This window comes from Prionailurus viverrinus, chromosome A1 (assembly GCF_022837055.1).
Source record: "Prionailurus viverrinus isolate Anna chromosome A1, UM_Priviv_1.0, whole genome shotgun sequence".
Taxonomy (NCBI): domain Eukaryota; kingdom Metazoa; phylum Chordata; class Mammalia; order Carnivora; family Felidae; genus Prionailurus; species Prionailurus viverrinus.
This window is the reverse complement of record NC_062561.1, coordinates 8906123-8925111: the sequence shown is the minus strand read 5'-3', so window position 1 is coordinate 8925111 and position 18989 is coordinate 8906123. Positions and strand designations below refer to the sequence as shown.

At 49.0% G+C, this 18989-nt stretch overlaps 1 protein-coding gene across 4 annotated transcripts in view; it reads left to right on the top strand.

The window, feature by feature from the left end:
• Positions 1–18989, top strand: part of SLC7A1 (solute carrier family 7 member 1) — a 105670-nt gene that overhangs the window by 71511 nt on the left and 15170 nt on the right. For 3 of the 4 annotated variants that reach the window (XR_007150746.1, XM_047851820.1, XM_047851813.1), the window contains 3 exons: positions 8264–8647; positions 12123–12281; positions 14324–14498. Coding sequence is in view for 3 of the 4 variants with exons in the window: in XM_047851820.1 (XP_047707776.1) it covers positions 8278–8647; positions 12123–12281; positions 14324–14498 (704 nt within the window). In the remaining variant the exon portion in view is untranslated. Of the gene's footprint in view, positions 1–4704; positions 4821–8263; positions 8648–12122; positions 12282–14323; positions 14499–18989 lie in introns of all 4 variants that reach the window. The other variant, XM_047851830.1, reaches the window with a different exon arrangement.

Here is an 18989-nt window from a genome sequence, read left to right as displayed (position 1 = left end):
ACAGCTGACAAACCGAGATGTTGCAGAAAGATTAGAAATATGAGGAATTAGTGCCTACCAGTGTGGCAAAAACAGGAGCTCTTTGCATTTGAAGAAGAATGAATTTGGCCTTCCAGTGTGTTTCCTAATGCATCATCTCATTTGACCCTCATTAGCACCCTGCGACAGTAGGACAGCAGTACTGCCTCATCTTTAGATGTGGAAACAGAGACCCCAAGTCCCGACTTAAAGATATGAATTTGGACCTCAGAAAACCCTAGGCAGAGGGTGTCACGGGTACTCAAGCTGTCCCCCAGTGGAGTGGGAAAGCTGTCCTCAGCTGGGGCGAGAAGGGAGGTGGGAGATAGAATACACCGCATAGCAGAAAGTATCTGTGAGGAAAACGGGAGCTGTTTCAAATCTTAGTAGACAAGACTGTGCTGCTTAGGGTGGATTTTAACCCAACTGGCAGCTTTTTGCATTTATATTCATTTAGAGAAACAGAAAGGTGCTCTTTAGCAAGTGAAACCATGAACTCTTCAGCCAACAAAATCTCCTTTGATTGAGAGACCCTCATAAGCTATTGATAGTTATGGTGGTGATTACCTACGATGAAGTTTCCTGTCAGTTTCTTCCCATTGAAGTCAGCCGATGCTTCCCGCGTGTCCCCTGTGGGTGCTCTGCACGTCATGACGCCTCCTGGGTGCTGGGGGACGGAGGCGGGTTAGGATGCGGCCCTTCAGGTGGGACACATCGGGGGCTCTCCTGTCCGCCAGTCAGCTGGGCCATCTGTCCCCACTTGTCTACAACCTCGCCACGCCCTCCGCGCCCCTCCCCTACACCCGGAGAGCCCGCTTCAGAGGACAGTGCGGGGCTTTGGGGCAGAAAGACTTGGGTTCGAGCCCCGGCTCCATCTTTCGCTGACTACGTGCCCTTGGGCCAGTTACCTGGGGGAATGTGACAGAAGTGACTTGATCTGTGGTAGGCCAGGTGGCGTGGTTTATTTAAAAAACCTCCCCACGTGATCCTCCTGTGCAGCCAGGGTTGAGAATTCCTGAGTCTGGTAATGCTGGGTTCCCTTTTTTCTGGGATGCAGAGTATTGCTGGCCAGATAAAGTGGTGTGAAGGTGAAATACGTGAATTTATGGAAGGGACCTTTCGTTTGGCCAGTGCCCTGAACGTTAGTCGTTATTACTACTGTTATTTTCTGCTTTAAAAAGTAACACATCTCATTACAGATAGTATGGCAAATACAGAAAAGAAGAAAACAACCCATAATCTGAAAGGTAATCTCAGTAATTTGGTACTTTACACATACACCTCTCCCCCCCAACATACTCACTGGGATAATATACATAATAATATACTCGCTTGATGTTTGCTTGATGTTTTCCCAGGACATTAAATTTATCAAAAACACTTCTCTGCCTGCACACCATTTCGGCAACAGATTTGTACTTGACAGATCTTGTTTTAGTTCTTTGATTAACAGCATTGTCCATTCTCAGCCCCAGGGGTTATCTGCTTGGTCCTCTGTGAGGTGCGAGCTCATGGGGTGGTGACACCACTTATGGCCACCGTGGAGCCAGGTTCCCCGCTCCTTAGTGCTTCCCGGCGGGCTGCGAGGCTGGTGCTGTGCTCACGGTCAGTCTCTCCCTCCTCGTTTGCCTTGTTCTTTGCCGTTTCTGCACTGGAAGCTCCTTGAGTAGAGTGCTGTTCCCTGGCTGCCTCCCGCCCTGTGCCTGGAAGCTGTCCTGCCCGGATCGGCGTGCACCTGAGCGGGGTCCCGTGGCCTCCTCCTCCTGGGCCTGTCCCCCTGTTGCCCGGAAGTCGGCACTGAGGCAGAACCTCTGCCTTCCTGCCCCCCTGCCACCCCTCTGTCCAGAAGCTCCACTCCGCAGACTTAGAGCTTATGGCCGTGTGTCGGGCTGTGTACGTTGCTGTTGACGGGGCCTCTGGCAGCTTTCTGCATTTAGCCCTGTTGCATCAGTAGAAGGAGGTGGGCCATGGGCGGCAGGGCTGCTGGGGCTTTTTCTGAGATGGCCAAGGTATTAAAGTCACCAGGGTCTGGAGGACTGTTGGGCACCGTGAGGTTCGGCGATCACCTTGGATCTTGTGCCCGCCCGTGCCAGTGAGAAGCCACATTAGCTGTGGGTTGTGATAGAAAAGCATGAAGCATCTTTCTGACTGAGCTTCTGATGGAAGCAAGCACACTCGTAGGTGGACCTGTGGACTTTATGCCTCTGTCCTTGCTTGATGAGACCACACCTCTTTTCCCGTGAAAGCACAGGTGTCCCACACTCTTTGAAGGTTTGCATTGTGCATATGCTTCGCCGTTACGAGGAGCTACCTGGTTTTTGTTAACCGTAAGTAATCGGAAGATTTTTGCTTATACAAAAGAAGGCGAAAAGCCAGAACAGCATTCAGCATTTGTTTTGCAGCGAGCTGTTACAGAGGCTGCTCAGATCCAGAATGCCCAGAGCCACGCTCTTTCCCCAGGAATTGTCCCCTGCATCAAGCCTCACCAGAGCTCTGAACTGTGTCTGTGAGCATCTCTGCTTTATCTCGATCTACTTTGTGCATCCATTAGCAAGATGTGTCCTAGCTAGGGTGTCAGAAGAGACTAACAGAGGTGATTCTTTTGGGTCTGGGAATGCTCAAAAATTTTTCCGTAAAGATTAATGGTTATTGTTTCTTTGCTTTAACCCATTTCACTTACGAAAGATTCCATAGGAACGGATAGCAGGGGAAACCTGAAGTGGCCTTTGAGGTACATTTCTACCTCCTCTGGAGTCCCGTCACCCTGTGGGCCCAGCTCCCGGAGCCGTCGTGTGTGCTCATTTCTTCCTGCCCCCACACTCTGCTTCCTGGGGTAGGACTATGGCTTTCTGCATTTCCATAAACCCTGACTGGGTTGAGCACAGGGCATCAAAACAGTGTGAGATCAGTGATCTTTGGCGGAATTTAGTTAGATCCCCAGCATGTCCCTTGTTTGCCTGGGGGCTTTGGAAGAGTCCAGGTTCTGACGTCATCTCTCACCGCAGGCTGATGGACTCCCACTTCCCCCAGGAGGACGCGTGGTTGTGAGTCAGCCCCTAGGGCAAACCCTGACCGTCGCCTGCTTGCTGCATCGCTCTTGACCCACCACCCGGCCCCATACTTCCGGTTCGGTTCTGTCATTTGCACCTCCTTTCATGGCTTCATGCGTGCTTCTTCACATCTCCATCCTTAGTGGTCTGCTGGTCCTGTTTACACTCTGATTTTGTTTTGTTTTGTTTTGTTTTAATTTAACTTCTTGTTTCTGGGTCTCCTAACGTCTGGGGGATGTGGATCCGACGTTGAGAGCAAGAGTACTTCCTCCAAAGCAGGTTGTTTTCCTCCCTGGGAATCTTCTCCCACCACAGCCCGCGTCCTAGAACGCTCTTTTCTTGGACCTCTTCTGCTGCCTGGTTGCAGGTCATGGTTGTGAGCAGTCCGTTCCCTTCCATGTTGGACTTGCAGGCCCTCTGTGGCCCTCCAGGTGCCTTGGGGCAGCCACACCCCCCGCCGCGTGATGGGCCAGCTGCTCACGCTTTAGGGAAGCTGAAGCCACTTAATGGGCTCTGTGTGCCCACCCGTTAGTGGTGCCCCACAAGGCCAGCACCTGGCAAGGACCTGCTGCCTCTAGCCTGCAATGGAGGCAGACCCCAGTGTGTGTAGGTGGTGTGGGAGTGGTAGATTTCACATGGATTTCACTCTGGATGGCTCCCCCTGGGGGGGGGGGGGGGGAGCAGATCATCTGGGGCCCGGGCCATTCTGAAGACCACTGAAAAGGGGCAGTGAAAGCATTAACCTAGTAAAGATTTCAGTGCTAGGGTTTTCTTCAAAGGACGGCGTTTACGAACTTAGTATAAAGGCCTATATCTTATCCCTTCCCTCCCTGCCTCAAGCCTTAATTAAGTTTGAGACTGAAAAAAGGCATACATTCCCATCTGCCCACCTTTATCGGACCTCTTCAAAACAGTGTTTATGTCCACAATCCTGACCCACTGGATCATTTTACTCCTATTGCTACACAGTGATTACTAGAATACAACTTGGAGTGAGAAATTTCCATGGGAAAGAGACACATTTTCTTTGCTTTTATTAGGGGATATACCACCTGAGGTAAGTGCTCTTTAGTAACAAGTGAGCAGGGGGTAAGACAGATCTGAGACTCGCTGTTGCAAGATTTCTGTCAAAACCTCAAATAAAAGTGTAGGTGTTGACCATTGTGCAGATTCCTCCCCGCAGAAAGGATAGCCTAATTTTCAGGTAATGCTTTCCAAGCACTGTGGCAACTTTCTGTCTAAGCCCCCACAGCAGGAAGGCCATGACAACCCCCATTGCAGGGAGTTGAATGGCTAGATTCGTTTTGTACAGATAAGTATTATTTAGTCTCACTGTTGGTTGGATGGCGAGCTTTCGGGTCTCAGCACGAACGTAAGTGGTGGCATAATGTGTACAAAATCCTGACAGATGATGCCACTTGGAGAATGTAATATTATGCTACTTCCAAGGAGATAGGAAGGATATTTCTTAAAAAAAAACCCAGGACATGGTGGGTATCTCATTTTCAGCTACCCTGGAAAGTAGAAACTAACTGGAGACCCTTCCTTCCCTGGGCTATCAACTCTGGGCCCCCCAGCAGCATTTGACTGCATTTTTATTCCAGTGTCTTCCCTGAGCTTACTACCCTTTCCCCAGGTAACCAAGCAGTAAGTACTTCCAGTGATAACCAAGGTCCTGATAGAACATTGCGTGTCAACTGTCCTTCAGTAATAAAGACTGAAAAAGAAGCAAAGCAAAGCAAAGTAACCAAGGTAAAAATAGTGGGAGGTTGGTGTCCTGTCAGTGTCCACGCTGTGCTCCCCACGCAGTGGTTCACAGACCACTTTCCCCAGGACTGCTGGGGGCGAGGAACAGCTGAGGACTGTCCCCAGAGAAAAGAGCCACTGCGTGCCTGTTTAAAAGAAAAGAACTGCATCTGTCTGGTCACGTTTTGTACTCTCAACAGAGTTCTTTTTCCACATGATGTTTGAAAACCAATGTCTGTGTCTAAATTTCTGTGTGCAGTAACCTGCCCCCTTTGTTTTGAAGATGGTGCTGAGCTCCCAGCATTAGGAAGTGAGTTCTTGGAGCGGGTGTTTGGCTGGCGGGCGCCCCCCCCCCCCCCCGCTGGCGACACGCAGGCACACAGGGCCCCGGGCGCGGCTCCGCACGTCTTGGTGGGTCACGTCGGCCTGAGGTGATCCCCGGGCTCTCGTTCGCCTTCCGTCCTAAGGAGGTGCAGAGTGTGCTCCTGGCTTGTGTCTGGGCTCCAGCAGCCTTTCCTTCTGCTCCAGACAACAAGCTTCGGAGAACGGAGTGTAAATTACGGAGACAGATGTGTCTGTCCTTCAGGGGAAGGCAGGCTCGTCATAGCCCTCTGGGCCCCCGGGTTGCTGTGCGAGGCCGAGGAAAGAGGATGCTGTTTAAGTACGTCTTTGCCTCGCACTGGCTTTTATTGTTTGGGGGAGAGAATCTACTTATTATTAACCAGACTACATCTAGGAGAGGGTGGGGAGCAGGGAGGCGCCCTCTACATGTCAGTTGCATTTACCGATCAGCTTGAAAACCACGCAAGTGCACAACAGTCCAGGACCTTTCACACTCCGCTTCCCTTTGAGATTCCTGTCTACTTCACATACTCCCCGCCCTGCCAAAAATGATGGCGAGAAGTTATTTTACAGGCATTCTGCACAGCCCCAAGCGCTGCTTTTTCTGCCAGCGGTGGTGTTGAAATGGTGCATCTTTAGCTCATTTTCCGAGCAATTGTTTCCTAAAAGCTTTGTTGTGATTTACAAACCGAGTTGAGTAAATCCAGCTAAATCCTGTAAGGAGGAAAAGAAAAGGTGGGTCGGGAGGAATCACGCCCTGGGCTCTCTCAGCAGAGCTGGGGCCTTCTCCAGGACCTGAGGTCACTGAGGGCCTCATCTTGACTGTCTGGGAAACCTGTCTTGCCCGGGTATCGCTCGCTGCTGTCCCGAGGCCCCTTGGAAGCAGCATGTGGCCTGAAAGAGACTGGTGAGCCACTGGTCTCTGTGCCTGCTCTTCCCTTGTTCGCAGCCCGTGCCCTTTCCAGCTCCTGTCACACCCTGGTGTCTGGGGTCTTCCTGCCCCACTGTGGCTCCACAAATAATGTCGTCTTTCCTCATTTCCTCCCCACATCCTCCCCACCTCACTGCACAGTGATGTCATTTCCTTCCCACCTGGAATGCTGGAGCCCTAGATGAGCACTTGGGCCACTGTGCCTTCCCAGCGCCATGACCCTGTTTGACCCTTGGCTCTCTGAGTCATTTTTCTTCATCTTTAGAACAAGGGGATCAGAACACGTGACTGTTACTCCTCATCCTACCTGAAAACTTCCTGAGTCCTGAGATCAACATTTTTTTTTTTTTACTCTTGGTCGGTCAGATGAAGTATGGAGAGGCCCACCCCTGTTCCTGTGTGACGACACAGAGGGTCCTGGCTGGGGCCGGGAGGGTGCCAGACCAAACTGCGTCCGGAGGCTGAGGTCACAGGGTGTGGGTGAGCAGGTCAGGTCTTCTAGGTGGTTAGGTGTGGACTTTGCTAGGTCTGCCGTTTTCTGTTTAGGTTATTTTGTTTTCCGGTGACTTAATTGTAGCAAGGTTGGGTCAGTAAACGCCAATTGATAATAAAGATGAAAAAGCAGTGATATTTTTTTTGTACCTCAGTAGCTAAAAGTCATGATGATAGCTTCTCTCTGCACATGGTGTTTTTTAAAAATAAACTCTTCAGTTTAGAACAGTTTTAGATTTATAGAAAAATTGTGAGTATAGAAAAAAGAGTTCCCATATACTCCACACCTCTGTCTGTTTCCTCTGTTGTTAGCACCTTACCTTCATGTGGATGATCGGTTATAACTAATGACGCGATATTGATACGTGTACTTTATTTAGATTTCCTTAGTTTTCCCCTTACCCTTTTTCTACTTCAGGATCCCACATTACATTTAGTTGTCATGTCTCCCTTAGGGCTCCTCTTGGCTGTGACAGTTTCTTGACCTTCCCTTGTTCTTAAGGACCTGACAGTTACGAGGAACACTGGTCAGGTGTTTTATAGAACGTATCTGTCACCGTTCTGGTATTATTCTCACGATTAGACTGGGGTGATGGGTTTGGGGAGAAAGATCAGAGAGATCAAGTGCCCTTCCCGTCACATCACCTAATCAAATGTTTATCATTGTTGACCGTGGCCCCCTGGCCGAGGTAGTGTTGGTTAGGTTTCTCCACTCTTTTCTGCCCTTTCCAGACTGCCTTCTATGGAGGGAAGTCCTGTGGGCAACCCCCTTAAGTCTGGGGGGTTACGTTCCATGTGTTTGAGGGTGGGCGCTAATATCCTGGCCAAGTGCCCGCTGGCCCTCTTCGCCCCCTTGGGATGAGCTGCCCAGGCAGAATTGGCCTGTGCGTTATAGGAGAGGCATTGGAATGCTGGCCTGGGATGCTGTCCATGATGTGCACTCATCCTGGGGCCCCACACTGGGCTTGTTCTGGGTGAAATAGGTTGGGGGACATAAGCCATTGGTGAACACGTGCCCTCTCTTGATTTGTGCTCAGAAGCTTATCACGTAGCACATTTGGCCAATATTTTGGCCCAGAAGAAAAGGGCTTCTTGGAGTGGTAGCAGTTACAAAAAAAACCCTAACTTGTAACAATTCAACAATTTTTTCTGCTCTGTACCTAACTCTGTGTTAACTTAAAAGTGGAAGCAGCTTGGTTCTTGCCCTCGGGATCTCAGAAAGGTCTGAAAAGGCATCGTCATTGCTATTCAAGGCCTCTGGGTTTGGATCGGTTTGCCTTCCGTAGCATTCCACTTGGAATAATATCTTCTTTTTCATGGTGCATTGTGTGATTAGTGAGGAAAAGAACAATGCCATTAATTTGTGTTTCTCATACCGTGTAATTTCTGTCCATAGAAGGCTCTCAATTGAGAACTGAAGTAAATGTGGAAGCTCAGAGACCTCAGAGTCCAGGCAGCTGGGTAGACTGGCCTCCGGGGCATTTCTATCCATGCTGGGTAAGCCTGAGACTGGGCCAAGTTGCCGATGGATGTTCTGACAGCCAGCTGTGGAATTCTGAGATTTACAACATTTTAGCAGTAAATGAGAGTGAAGGACATGGTGGCCGTCTGTGTTGTGATAAGATGAGGTTAACGGGTGGAATGAAAGGCAGTAACAAGCGCTTCCATTCTCTTTCTCCCGCAGATTTGATCAGCACGATGGGGTGCAAAGTTCTGCTCGGCATTGGCCATCAGATGCTGCGCCGGAAGGTTGTGGACTGCAGCCGGGAAGAGAGCCGGCTCTCTCGCTGCCTGAACACTTTTGACCTGGTGGCGCTCGGGGTGGGCAGCACGCTGGGCGCCGGCGTGTATGTCCTGGCCGGAGCTGTGGCCCGTGAGGACGCGGGCCCTGCCATTGTCATCTCCTTCCTGATCGCAGCGCTGGCCTCAGTGCTGGCCGGCCTCTGCTATGGAGAGTTTGGGGCTCGGGTCCCCAAGACGGGCTCGGCCTACCTCTACAGCTACGTCACCGTCGGGGAGCTCTGGGCCTTCATCACTGGTTGGAACTTAATCCTCTCCTACATCATCGGTACGTCCCAGGAGGCCTGGAGCCCGCTCCCTTACCCCTGTGCTGTTTTTACCTCCAAACGGCGGGCCATACTCTGCTTTGCTCCCCAAATGGACTGAGTCTAACTCCTCTCGAAGAGTCTAGCATCCTCCCTTGACTGTTGTTGTTGTACATGTTCCCTTTCCCTTTTATGAAAGGAGGGGGCAGCCTTTGGGTATCGCTGCTCTTTCTGGTCTGTGCCCCTGTTTTTAACTATCAGGCGCATCGGACTGTTAGTGACGATAAGCCAGACCAACCAGGAGGTCAGTCCTGTTAACACAAGAGATGTAGAATCAGTGGGAAGCTGTTGTTACTTAAAAGAGCATAGTCCCTTTTAGTGTTTTTGATTACAATTACTGGCATAAACATACCACTGATAGAGAAAATTTGGGAAATACAGAAAAGCGCGATGCAGAAGGTAGACATTGCCCAGTGTAACAACCCAGAGAAATTAATTCTTATTCATTCATTCTTTCAACAAATATTCATTGAGTCCATCCCCTGTGCCAGACATTATGCTAGATATTAGGGACCCAAGGGAGGAATAAGACAATCTCTGTTCATAAGAGTTTAGGGATCTAGCTGTTGTTAATATTTTTGTAAACAGAAATGTATTTCTTTTGTCCAGTATTCTCTTGACTCATAAAGCAATGTATAGTAAGCATTTCTTACAATATTAAGGATTTTTCTGCAGTATTATTCCAAATGAGTGTATATCCTTATATAGTTTTCTCTATATAGCATAATTTTTTAGATGTCTTTGTAGGGTATTTAGATTGTTTCCAGTTGTGTTATTATTGTTGTAAACAGTTAATCACTTAATGTCTTCGGGCATAGACATGATTTCTTTTTCTTTTAAAATGGTCTTAAGAAGCAGAGTGTGTAGGTCAGTGGGCTGCATATTTTAAAAAAATGTTTATTTATTTTGAGATGGAGAACACAAGGAGGCGAGGGGCAGAGAGAGACGGAGAGAGAGAATTCCAAGCAAGCTCTGTGCTACCAGGGCAGATCCCAACACAGGGCTTGAACCCAGAAACCATGAGATCATGACCTCAGCTGACTCAACTGACTGAGCCACCCAGGTGCCCCAGGCCTGTGTATGTTTCTTTGGTGTTGAGCATGTCAGCCGTTCTTTTTTTCCTTTAAGTTAATTTATTTAGTTTTGAGAGAGAGAGAGTGTAAGTGGGGCAGGGGCAGAGAGAGAGGGGGACAGAGGATCAGAAGAGGGCTCTGCTCAGAGAGCCCAATGTAGGGCCCGAACTCACAAACCCTAAGATCGTGACCTGAGCCAAAGGCTGGTGCTTAACCAACTGAGCCACCCATGCGCCCTTTAGGCTTATATATTTTTAAGGCCCGTGTTATCTGTGATCCTCCAGATGGCCAGGGGCCCCTTTCCTCACGTACTTGCTGACTCTGGGCACTGGCATTAGAAATAAGAAACCAACAAAGACACTAAAAATACAAAGTCTTCTCAATTTGGTAGGTGAGAAGGTGTTTCTCTTTATGTTGTTTGTATTTTGAATACAACCAGGTTGAACATATCAACTTAAAAGAGACAAACACCTGAATATAAGAATAACCAAAGGATATGAATGGCCAGTTCCTAAAAGTAGAAATATAAATAGCCACTAAACATTCCACTTATGTTTCAGCAAGCTTTCTGTAATATCATCAAAACACAGGAGGATGTGGTGAGTGGGTCCTGGCTTGCTCCTGTGTCCCCCGCACTGGGAATGTTGCAGGGGGCCGTGTGCTGCCCTCTGGGTGCTCGCCTCGGCCCCCACTGCCACTTGCCCAGGCCAGCTGGCAGAGGGCTCCCACCAGGCTCTCTGAGCAGCACCTTCCCTTTCTTTTCAGTGACTGTGGTGCCTAACGACAGCCACAATAGCTCACGCTTCTAAGTTCAAAAATAAAATTCCTAATAATGTGGGTTTTTTTTTTTTCTTCAGTACAACAGCAAAACTTACAACCGCAAATGCTCGTACAAGCTCAAGTCTCTGTATGGGAACATAGCTGTCTGAATTGGGCTGTTATGCTCCCAGAGGATTTACCTGGTCCTAAAGCAAAACCACAGGCATGAATTGTCCACGGCTTCCACACTGACAAATGAAAGATTATTTGCCAGAGTGCTGTTTGCTTGTAGGGGACTGACTCATGCATGCATCCTTGTGGGTGATTCTCAGCTTTAGCTTTTAGGGAAGGGCAGTTTTTCCTAGCAAGTGTGTGTGTGTGTGTGTGTGTGTCTTTCTCTTTTTTTTTTTAGCCATGTTTCAGAGATAGGGAGTGGGGTAGGCCAGGAAGGAGGGCTGGGCAACTCCTCACCCTGCATAGCAGGCTTCAGAGTCTGATCAGCAGAGAGCTGGCCTCTGTCGGGGAGGTGGTGGGGAGACCAGTTTTCTTCACTGGGGCTGTGGCCTTGATGGACAGAAGTCATAATAGGCTGGATGCTGAGGATGAAGAAACATGGTTAAATTTTTGAGTTGATGGAAAAATACTCGGCAAGATAGCAAATAACAACATCGCATCTCTGTAGTTCCCTTTGGCCAAATCCTCTGGATGATCCAGACCACAGTCACCAACAAGGCCCCCTTTGGAAACAAAGGAAAATGCTCTATGTGAGTACTGGAATTTTAGTGACATTTCCTGGAAAAGCAGTGACTTTACTCAGGTTGATAGGAGGAGAGCGCAGTCAACAGTCGTCAGCATTTGTGGGGCTGCATCTGATTGTGTTCTTCATGGCGGGGGCGTGGAGCTGGCGTTGTCTGTGGTCAGACACCTGGGGACCCGTGGCCCCCGAGTCAGGCGGTGCGAGTCCAGTCTGGGCACACAAGTGGCAGAGGCGGGTTGACGCCCGCTCCGGGGTGAGCCGGTGACTTTGTCGCTGAGCGTGAGGGTCAGCCTGGGTGGGTCTCGTCGGCCCCCTCCTGCTGGGAGAACAGCGTTCACCTGTGGGACCTGTGGGACCATCAGCTCTGTTGTCCCAGGGTCTTGGAAAAGGAGCTTCCTGAGCCAGGTGTCCCCGGCTGCCGACCGCACCCCGTGAGTGGATCTCAAAATTGATGCTGTGGTTTGCCACCAGTATTTCTTTCAGTAACAAAATAAAGTATGTAGAGTTGAATACATACCATCAGAGCATGTCTCAGGCCATAAGGGTCATAATGCTGTTTTGTAAAACGTTTGTTAGTTGTAGATTTGGGACACAGTATATGTGCTCACATTGGGTTGTGATGGGAAGTCGTGTTTCTTTCTAGGCCCGTGAAACCTGCCCTTTCTTCTCACTTCACTGCAGACACTAATCGAGTCTCATTTCCGAGCTAGCACAGACCGGGGTCCGGCTGCCGCCGCCAAGTTCCAGCGCGTCATCTGTGACCCCCGCACGGAGGTGGAGCTGAGCTCGATGACAAATACTGTTAATCGTTCTTCTTCAGTTTCCTCTGGTACCTGTGTTTCGTGGCAGGTACTTCAAGCGTAGCGAGGGCCTGGAGTGCGACGTTCGACGAGCTGATTGGCAAACCCATCGGGGAGTTCTCACGGATGCACATGGCTCTGAATGCCCCCGGAGTGCTGGCCGAAAACCCAGACATATTCGCTGTGATCATAATTCTTATCTTAACAGGTAAAGCTCCACAGTCACACACACGTCAGGTTGCAGTGAGGGGCCTGAGGGGTAAGACAGGCTCCCATTAGGTCTGTTTCTTCCCTTTTTATTTCTCCTTTTCCCTCATTTTCTATTTTTCTTTCTATAACGAATACAGACATCTTTTTTGTCTTAATGGCTTCTGGTACACATAAGGTACTTTAATAGCTGTCAAGGCCACATGTCATTTAATTAAAGGGGAGTCTCGGGTGTTTGTGTAGTGGTTTGTGGAGTAGGATTTTGTGAGGGCCGCAAGCTTTTTGTACAAGTGACCTAGGAGTGCAAATTCCCTTGATTCAGCGGATGAACATTTGGAAAGGAAAGTGGCATTCTTCAGCCCGGAAGATGTAGGGGGTGAGGTCGGTCTGGAGCACCACCGTGTGCCTTGGGTGTTGGAGAAGTCTTAGATGGTTTTACACCTAACAGCTGTCAAAACGCCCTTTAAATAGGTAAGTCTCCTGACAGAATTGTGGGTCCAGAATTTTAAAATTCCAAATATTGCTTGAACGCAGCGGATGGCAGCTTGTTCTTAGTGATGTTTGTCTGTGTCTCAGCCTTGAGGATGGGAGTTTTGTTCTATGTGGCATTTACGGTGTAAGCATTAGACTAAATGCAGATGAATTCCCCTTTGAGGTTAGAAAATCTTGGATGGGTTTTATTATTATTTTTTTAATGTTTATTTATTTTTGAGACAGAGAGAGACAGAGCATGAACGGGGCAGGGTCAGAGAGAGGGAGACACAGAATCTGAAACAGGCTCCAGGCTCTGAGCGGTCAGCACAGAGCCCGACGCGGGGCTCGAACTCACGGACCGTGAGATCACGACCTGAGCCAAAGCCGGACGCTTAACCGACCGAGCCACCCAGGCGCCCCTTGGGTGGGTTTTAAAAACAACATGCCTTATTTTACGCACCATGTAATTGAAATCATCCTGCACAGGCCAGTCTCAGCAGTATTCTGGTCCAGCTGGCAGAAACACGTATCAGAAATCAAGTTCACACTAGTGAGATTTTCATAAACATGAGAGGGAGGGACGCCAAAGAGAAAACAGGGCAGAACACGATGCGGTATTCGCTGTGATTAATTGCTCACTTCCCTCCTATTGCCTTCACTTCGGAATTCAATCTATTGTGAAATGCATTTTATATTTTAAGTGTAAAAGGTGTACATGGCAGGGCAACAGTCTCAAGTCATAAGTGGTGGTCACCTGTCACCTGGACGCCTTTCCAGGCTTTTCTTAGCTAGCCAGGAGTTTAACCACAGAAGTCCCCAAATGGCACGTTCACCCCAAGGTGATCCTGTGGCCTATAAGCCTCAGAGACAGTGTTGTCATATGGTTCCTGTGTATTGTTATCACTTACCTTTTTTTTTTTTTGATGTGCGTTTATGAGCTATAATTAGTCTAGCTTAGACATTGTTTTACATGCACTGAGTCTGATGATGAACCACATGATCCGTGGTTCCCTAATCATCAAGAGTTGTCATTGCTAACATTCCAAAGTGAGTCTGAATAATTTTCTCATCTGAAGAACTCCCTTCATTCTACCAAGAAACTGAGCAAAGTGTCTCCTCCTTGGAGAAAAAAATTCCTGCCCCACTGAGGGGAGTCCCAGGAAAGTACATTAGTGAGGGGGAGAGGGTGCCAGGAGAGGCCTTCTCTTCTTCCCTGGGTGGGGGGCTTGCTCTCCAGGGTGGTTGGCCGTGGTGCTCCCCATCTCTGCAGTCCTTTGGTGCCCCCTGGGTGACATCCTCAACTCCAGAGGGGAGTTGACCTGGAAGGCCAACTTCGACAGCTTTATGAACCACCCATGGACTTTGGTTATTTTGATGCCTACCTCTAGAAAGATTACTGACTCAGCCCCATTCCCAGAGGCTCACAGAAATCTTGGGAGGTTTGGTGCCACTTGGATTCTTCTTATAAGTCACCTTCTCGTCCGATCCCTGTTCCTGTCCCAGGAAGGACTCGCCTGGCCCAAAGTTACCACCCTCAGGCAAAATGTTCCTGTTTGTGTGGTTTTTCAGGACTTTTAACTCTCGGTGTGAAGGAGTCAGCCATGGTCAACAAAATATTCACTTGTATCAACGTTCTGGTCTTGGGCTTCATAATGGTGTCAGGATTCGTGAAAGGATCGATTAAAAACTGGCAGCTCACGGAGGAAGATTTCAAGAACACATCCCATCATCTCTGCCTGAACAAGTGAGTTGTTCGTCTTCCTCTCAGCATGTGACAACTGATTCGTACTTAACAATACACACATGCATTGGGGGCATGTAATCGGCCAGAACAGTATATGCCTTTTCAACAAATATAATTTGAATTTGAATTAATTTTTTTTTTTTGCAGTAAAATAGCTGAGAGTGTTTTATTTGTTTGACATTTGTTAGGTTTCATTTCTCTGAACTCGACAGAACATTGTATGATGAGGCTATTCAGGAAAACAAATTTCATTCTAATTCTAAAATTACACATAGTTGGGGATCTTTGTCAGACTCTGTAAGTTATCTGTTTTTCCTCACATTCTGTTTCATGACCAACCTCTAAGTTTTACATTCAGAGAAGATTTTCTCTGCAAAACCATGGTGATGTCACTTGACCCTGAAATGTCTTCCTATTAATAATGCAGAGGGAAGAAATATGTGAAACTTTTATCACAGGCTTTTATCAGAGGTTTTCAGAATGACTAAAGTGTTGAAATGTGATTATAATGGTCTCTTTCTCCCACCCTCGACTTGGGGTACACCAGCCCTGAAAGCCAGTGGCCCCATCTCCCTTATAGTCTCTGACTCAAGATGCCCGGGATGGGAGGCAGGTGACAGGCCTGCTCTCGGACCTGTGCTCTTTCAGGGCCCTCAGTGAAGCCTCGTCAGCAAGCTCAGGTTACCTAGGAAAGAAAAGCCAGCCAATTAGAATGTTCTCTTTTTGATCTTTTTTTTTGTCAGATTTTTCAGGTAAATCTTAGGGTTCTAGGATGGACAAGGGGGAGTGAGGTTTTGTCTGTGATTCTACTTTAATTATGACCAAAGGTTAAACTGCTCTGATAAGGAGACCCTCTTGAAATGCAGTGGTTTTAAAAGGATGTCTCAGATCCTGACATGAGCACACCAGGTTGACTGGCCATCCTGTCTGCACACAGGCTTTCAGGAACCCTGGTTGTCGACCTGATTGTTCCGTCATGCCCTAGGATGTTGTCCTCTTCTGCATGGTCAGACCTGGGCTGTGGGCACAGGCAAGCTCCAGCTGTCCCAGAGGAGGAAGGGGGTGAAAGAGAGCATGCCCAGGGCTCTCAAGGGCAGATCCGGAAGATACGTGTCCCCTCTGCCAACATTCCACTGGTGGGAATCCAGTAGGTGGCCACATCTAGCTGCAAGGGAGGCAGAGAAATGAGGTCCCATGCTGGGGATCCGAGCGGTCATGGGGAACTTGGTCTCCGGTTAGGGCCGGGTCATATCTTCCAGTGGTCTGGTCACTGGACAGGCATTGATGCATGACTAGTTCACTACAGGAAACTATTGAATTGAATGCATGAAATACTATGTGGTTAATGGTTCAAATCGATTACAGAGATATGAGGATTTTTAATTGTTTTTTAAGTGCGCTCTCTGCCCAGTGTGGGGCTTGAACTCATGACCCCAAGATCCAGAGTCACATGCTGTACTGACTCAGCCAGCCGGGCACCCCTGAGAAATGAGGATTTCTAATGTAGCATTCCTGAGCCACATTTATGCCACATTTATTGGTGCTCATTAACTCAGCCTGGAGTGAAGCCAGTTCCAAATACGCTTGGAAGTAACAGTAGATTTCTGAGACGTGGGGGACTATCTTTCTGGTTGCTATTTACAGATCAGGAATTAAATATAGATGGCAGGTCCTATTTCCTGGTTGTCGATCGAGATGTAATTTTATTGTGTTTACGAAGAGATGGTTTGCGCCAGCTGATGGTATTTATTAGCATTGGTTGTCCTCACACACTTTGTGTCCTGGTGATGATGAACTGTGCTGGCCCCAGCCTCGGGAACACTGCCTCTGCAGTAGAGTGCTGCGGGTCTCGGGTGTAGCTTGCTCTTTCATTTTATTAAAACCTCTAAACTGCTTCTCCGCTCCCCCCCCCCCCCAACCAGCCGTAGATTTGTACTTCTGACCATGGCCATGTAGCCTTGCATGAAATTGCTTGTCTCTCTGAAACAATAGGGCTTTTCCTGACCAAACCACTAAGCATGGCGGAGCTTCAGCCTGCGTGGCTTTGGTGGCAGTTCTGACCACATCGCGTTGTGATTTTATGATGCTCTCTCCGTGACTGGCTGTAAAGGCCCCCGTGAACCTGGAGTCTGTCTCTTGGTCTGAAATGGGAATGTCATCCGACAGTCTGGCTGGTTCCCTGCTGCCTTTGCCACGTGCTCCCTCGGGCTTTCTTCTCCAGAGTCCGGTAGATGGATAACAGATGTAGTAAGTGTAAAGATACAGCACTGCATAGAAACCTACTGAGAAGGTTTGGTTGGATAGTCTGTCTTCAGTTGGGATGAAAACCCCAAAATAACATTGGCTTCCACAAGATAAAGGCGTAGTTCTCTTAAGTGAACATCTGCAGGCAGTCCAGCATATTGCTTTGGTGGTTCTTCCATCTGATGGCTTTGTCCACGGCCCACATTCCCAAGATCACCCCAGGGTCCAAGATGGCTCCCACTAGCAGGAAGAAAATGGGAAAAGTAGAAGAGCAGCCTCGCTCTCCACTTCACTTGCCTGATGTTTCTCAGGACTTGTATACACCAGGCCTGCTTACATCAAGTGGCTACACCTTGTAGCTGGAGAATCTGAGAAGCATGTTGTCTTTGTTCCTGGTGTTCCCATGTCTAGCTAGAATAATTCAGTTTTAGGACTGTGGAGAAGAAGGGGGTGTGGCTTCTGGGGACAACCAGCAGTTTATGTCAGGGTTGGTGGGTGGAAGCGACAGCGGTTGAGTCTTGGTGAAGGATGTTTTCCACTGATGTCGTGGGAAAAGGCCACACAGGGGGAGGACCCCCCTCACCACCATGGAGGCTCCCTCTCAAGTCCTCACCCCAGGCTCAGGGATGTTTCTGAACACGAGACGTTTCTTCCTTCCTTCCTCTGCCAGTTATTTGCTAACGTCTGGGTAACCGGTTGAGTGGGATGCACAGGAGCCGGTCACCCCGGCTGCAGGGGAGGGGACACCGATCTGAGATCTGGCTTCAGCCTGCTCTGTCGCCAGGCGACGTTCGCCACGTGGTGGCACGATCCTGCCTCCCCATTTCTTCGTGTGTAAGTTGCCAGATGCCGAGCGGGCACGACCACCGCCTGCAGATCACGGGTTAATTATTGATCTATATAAAGAGCCTTTGCAAAATGTTTTGGTTCGAGGCAAAGTAGAATGGGCTCTGTGGTGGTTTCCCAGCGATAGGCTGCCACCGAGAGCGGGATCCCCACACTGTTCTTAAACGTTGAACTTAATTTTTTGAGTAGATAATGTTTCACGGGGTTCGTATGTCGTGATGTTATAAAAAGGTTTACACTGAGAAATTCTGTCCCATTCCTTCATCTACCTCACCGTCCCCCCGCCATAGGTGATCATTTTTACTATTTTTTGTGTAAGCTTCTAGCTTTTATTGGTATAAATACAAGCAATGGTAAGTATACAGTTACATTTATTTTGTAACTCATATACGTAATTTATATGTATATTCCCCTCTCTTTTCACATAAAGGGAGGTACATTCTGCACCTCGAGTGCTTCCCTCGCTAGCATATCCCGTAGGGCTTTTTGTATGCGAAGACCTTGTCCTTTGTTGTCGATACGTGGTGTCCGAGCACCCGTGTGGCCAGTGAGTCGAGAAGGGCCCCGGTTGGAGGGGACACACAGTCGGTGGCAACCTGGTTACTCTTGCTGGTGGCCCCGGGAGTTTATGCAGGGACAGACTTTCTGTGTCGCTCCCCTTCCATCGGAGTCCTGCCCCGCTGCGGTCCTGAGGGGGGGGAGGGAGGATGCCGTTCTTGTGCTCTGCTAGGCATCCCCAGCTCCGCGCTCGGTGGTCACCGCTTCACCTGTTCGCGTGACAAAGGCACGTTCTGGCCCTAGCCCTCTTCTGCGAGGCCTCTTTCCAGGGTTTGATGTTTGTAATGTCCTGCACTTTCCTCTTCCCTTCAAATGGAATTCTTAAAACCTTTGTGGGTGCCTCTGCCTTACGGTCGTTAAAGCAAACCCGTCAGTCCTGGTGCTCATTTGTTCTTATTCGCGGCTGTTCCATAGCCCTTGATGTTAGAGGGCTCCGCGGAGGCGGGTAGGCACCTGGAGGCCTTCCACGCCTGTCTGTCTGTCCCGGCAGTTACAGGGAAGCTGGGTCTTGACGAAGACCTGAGGTTCTAGCCATGTTCGGAAGTCGAAAGAGTCTTCCAGGAGCCCCCCAGAAGCCCTCTCGATGGTGAGTGCCCCTCGTTTATCTTCTCCTCCCTCTCTCCTGAGGGATTTGGCTGTCAGCGGTTTTGTTCTGGGCTTTGGCCTAAAATTTTTTATAATAGGCGTCAGCCCACCAAGGCATTCTATGTTCTTTGTGACGTGTGGATGCGGTGGGTGCGTCCTGTGGCTTCTGACTGACTTGTCCCGGGCTGCCGTTCTTGTACTTGGGTCGTGGGTTTATTTTAGTCCTAGCTTAAACTGACAACTTCCCTTTGAGTCTGG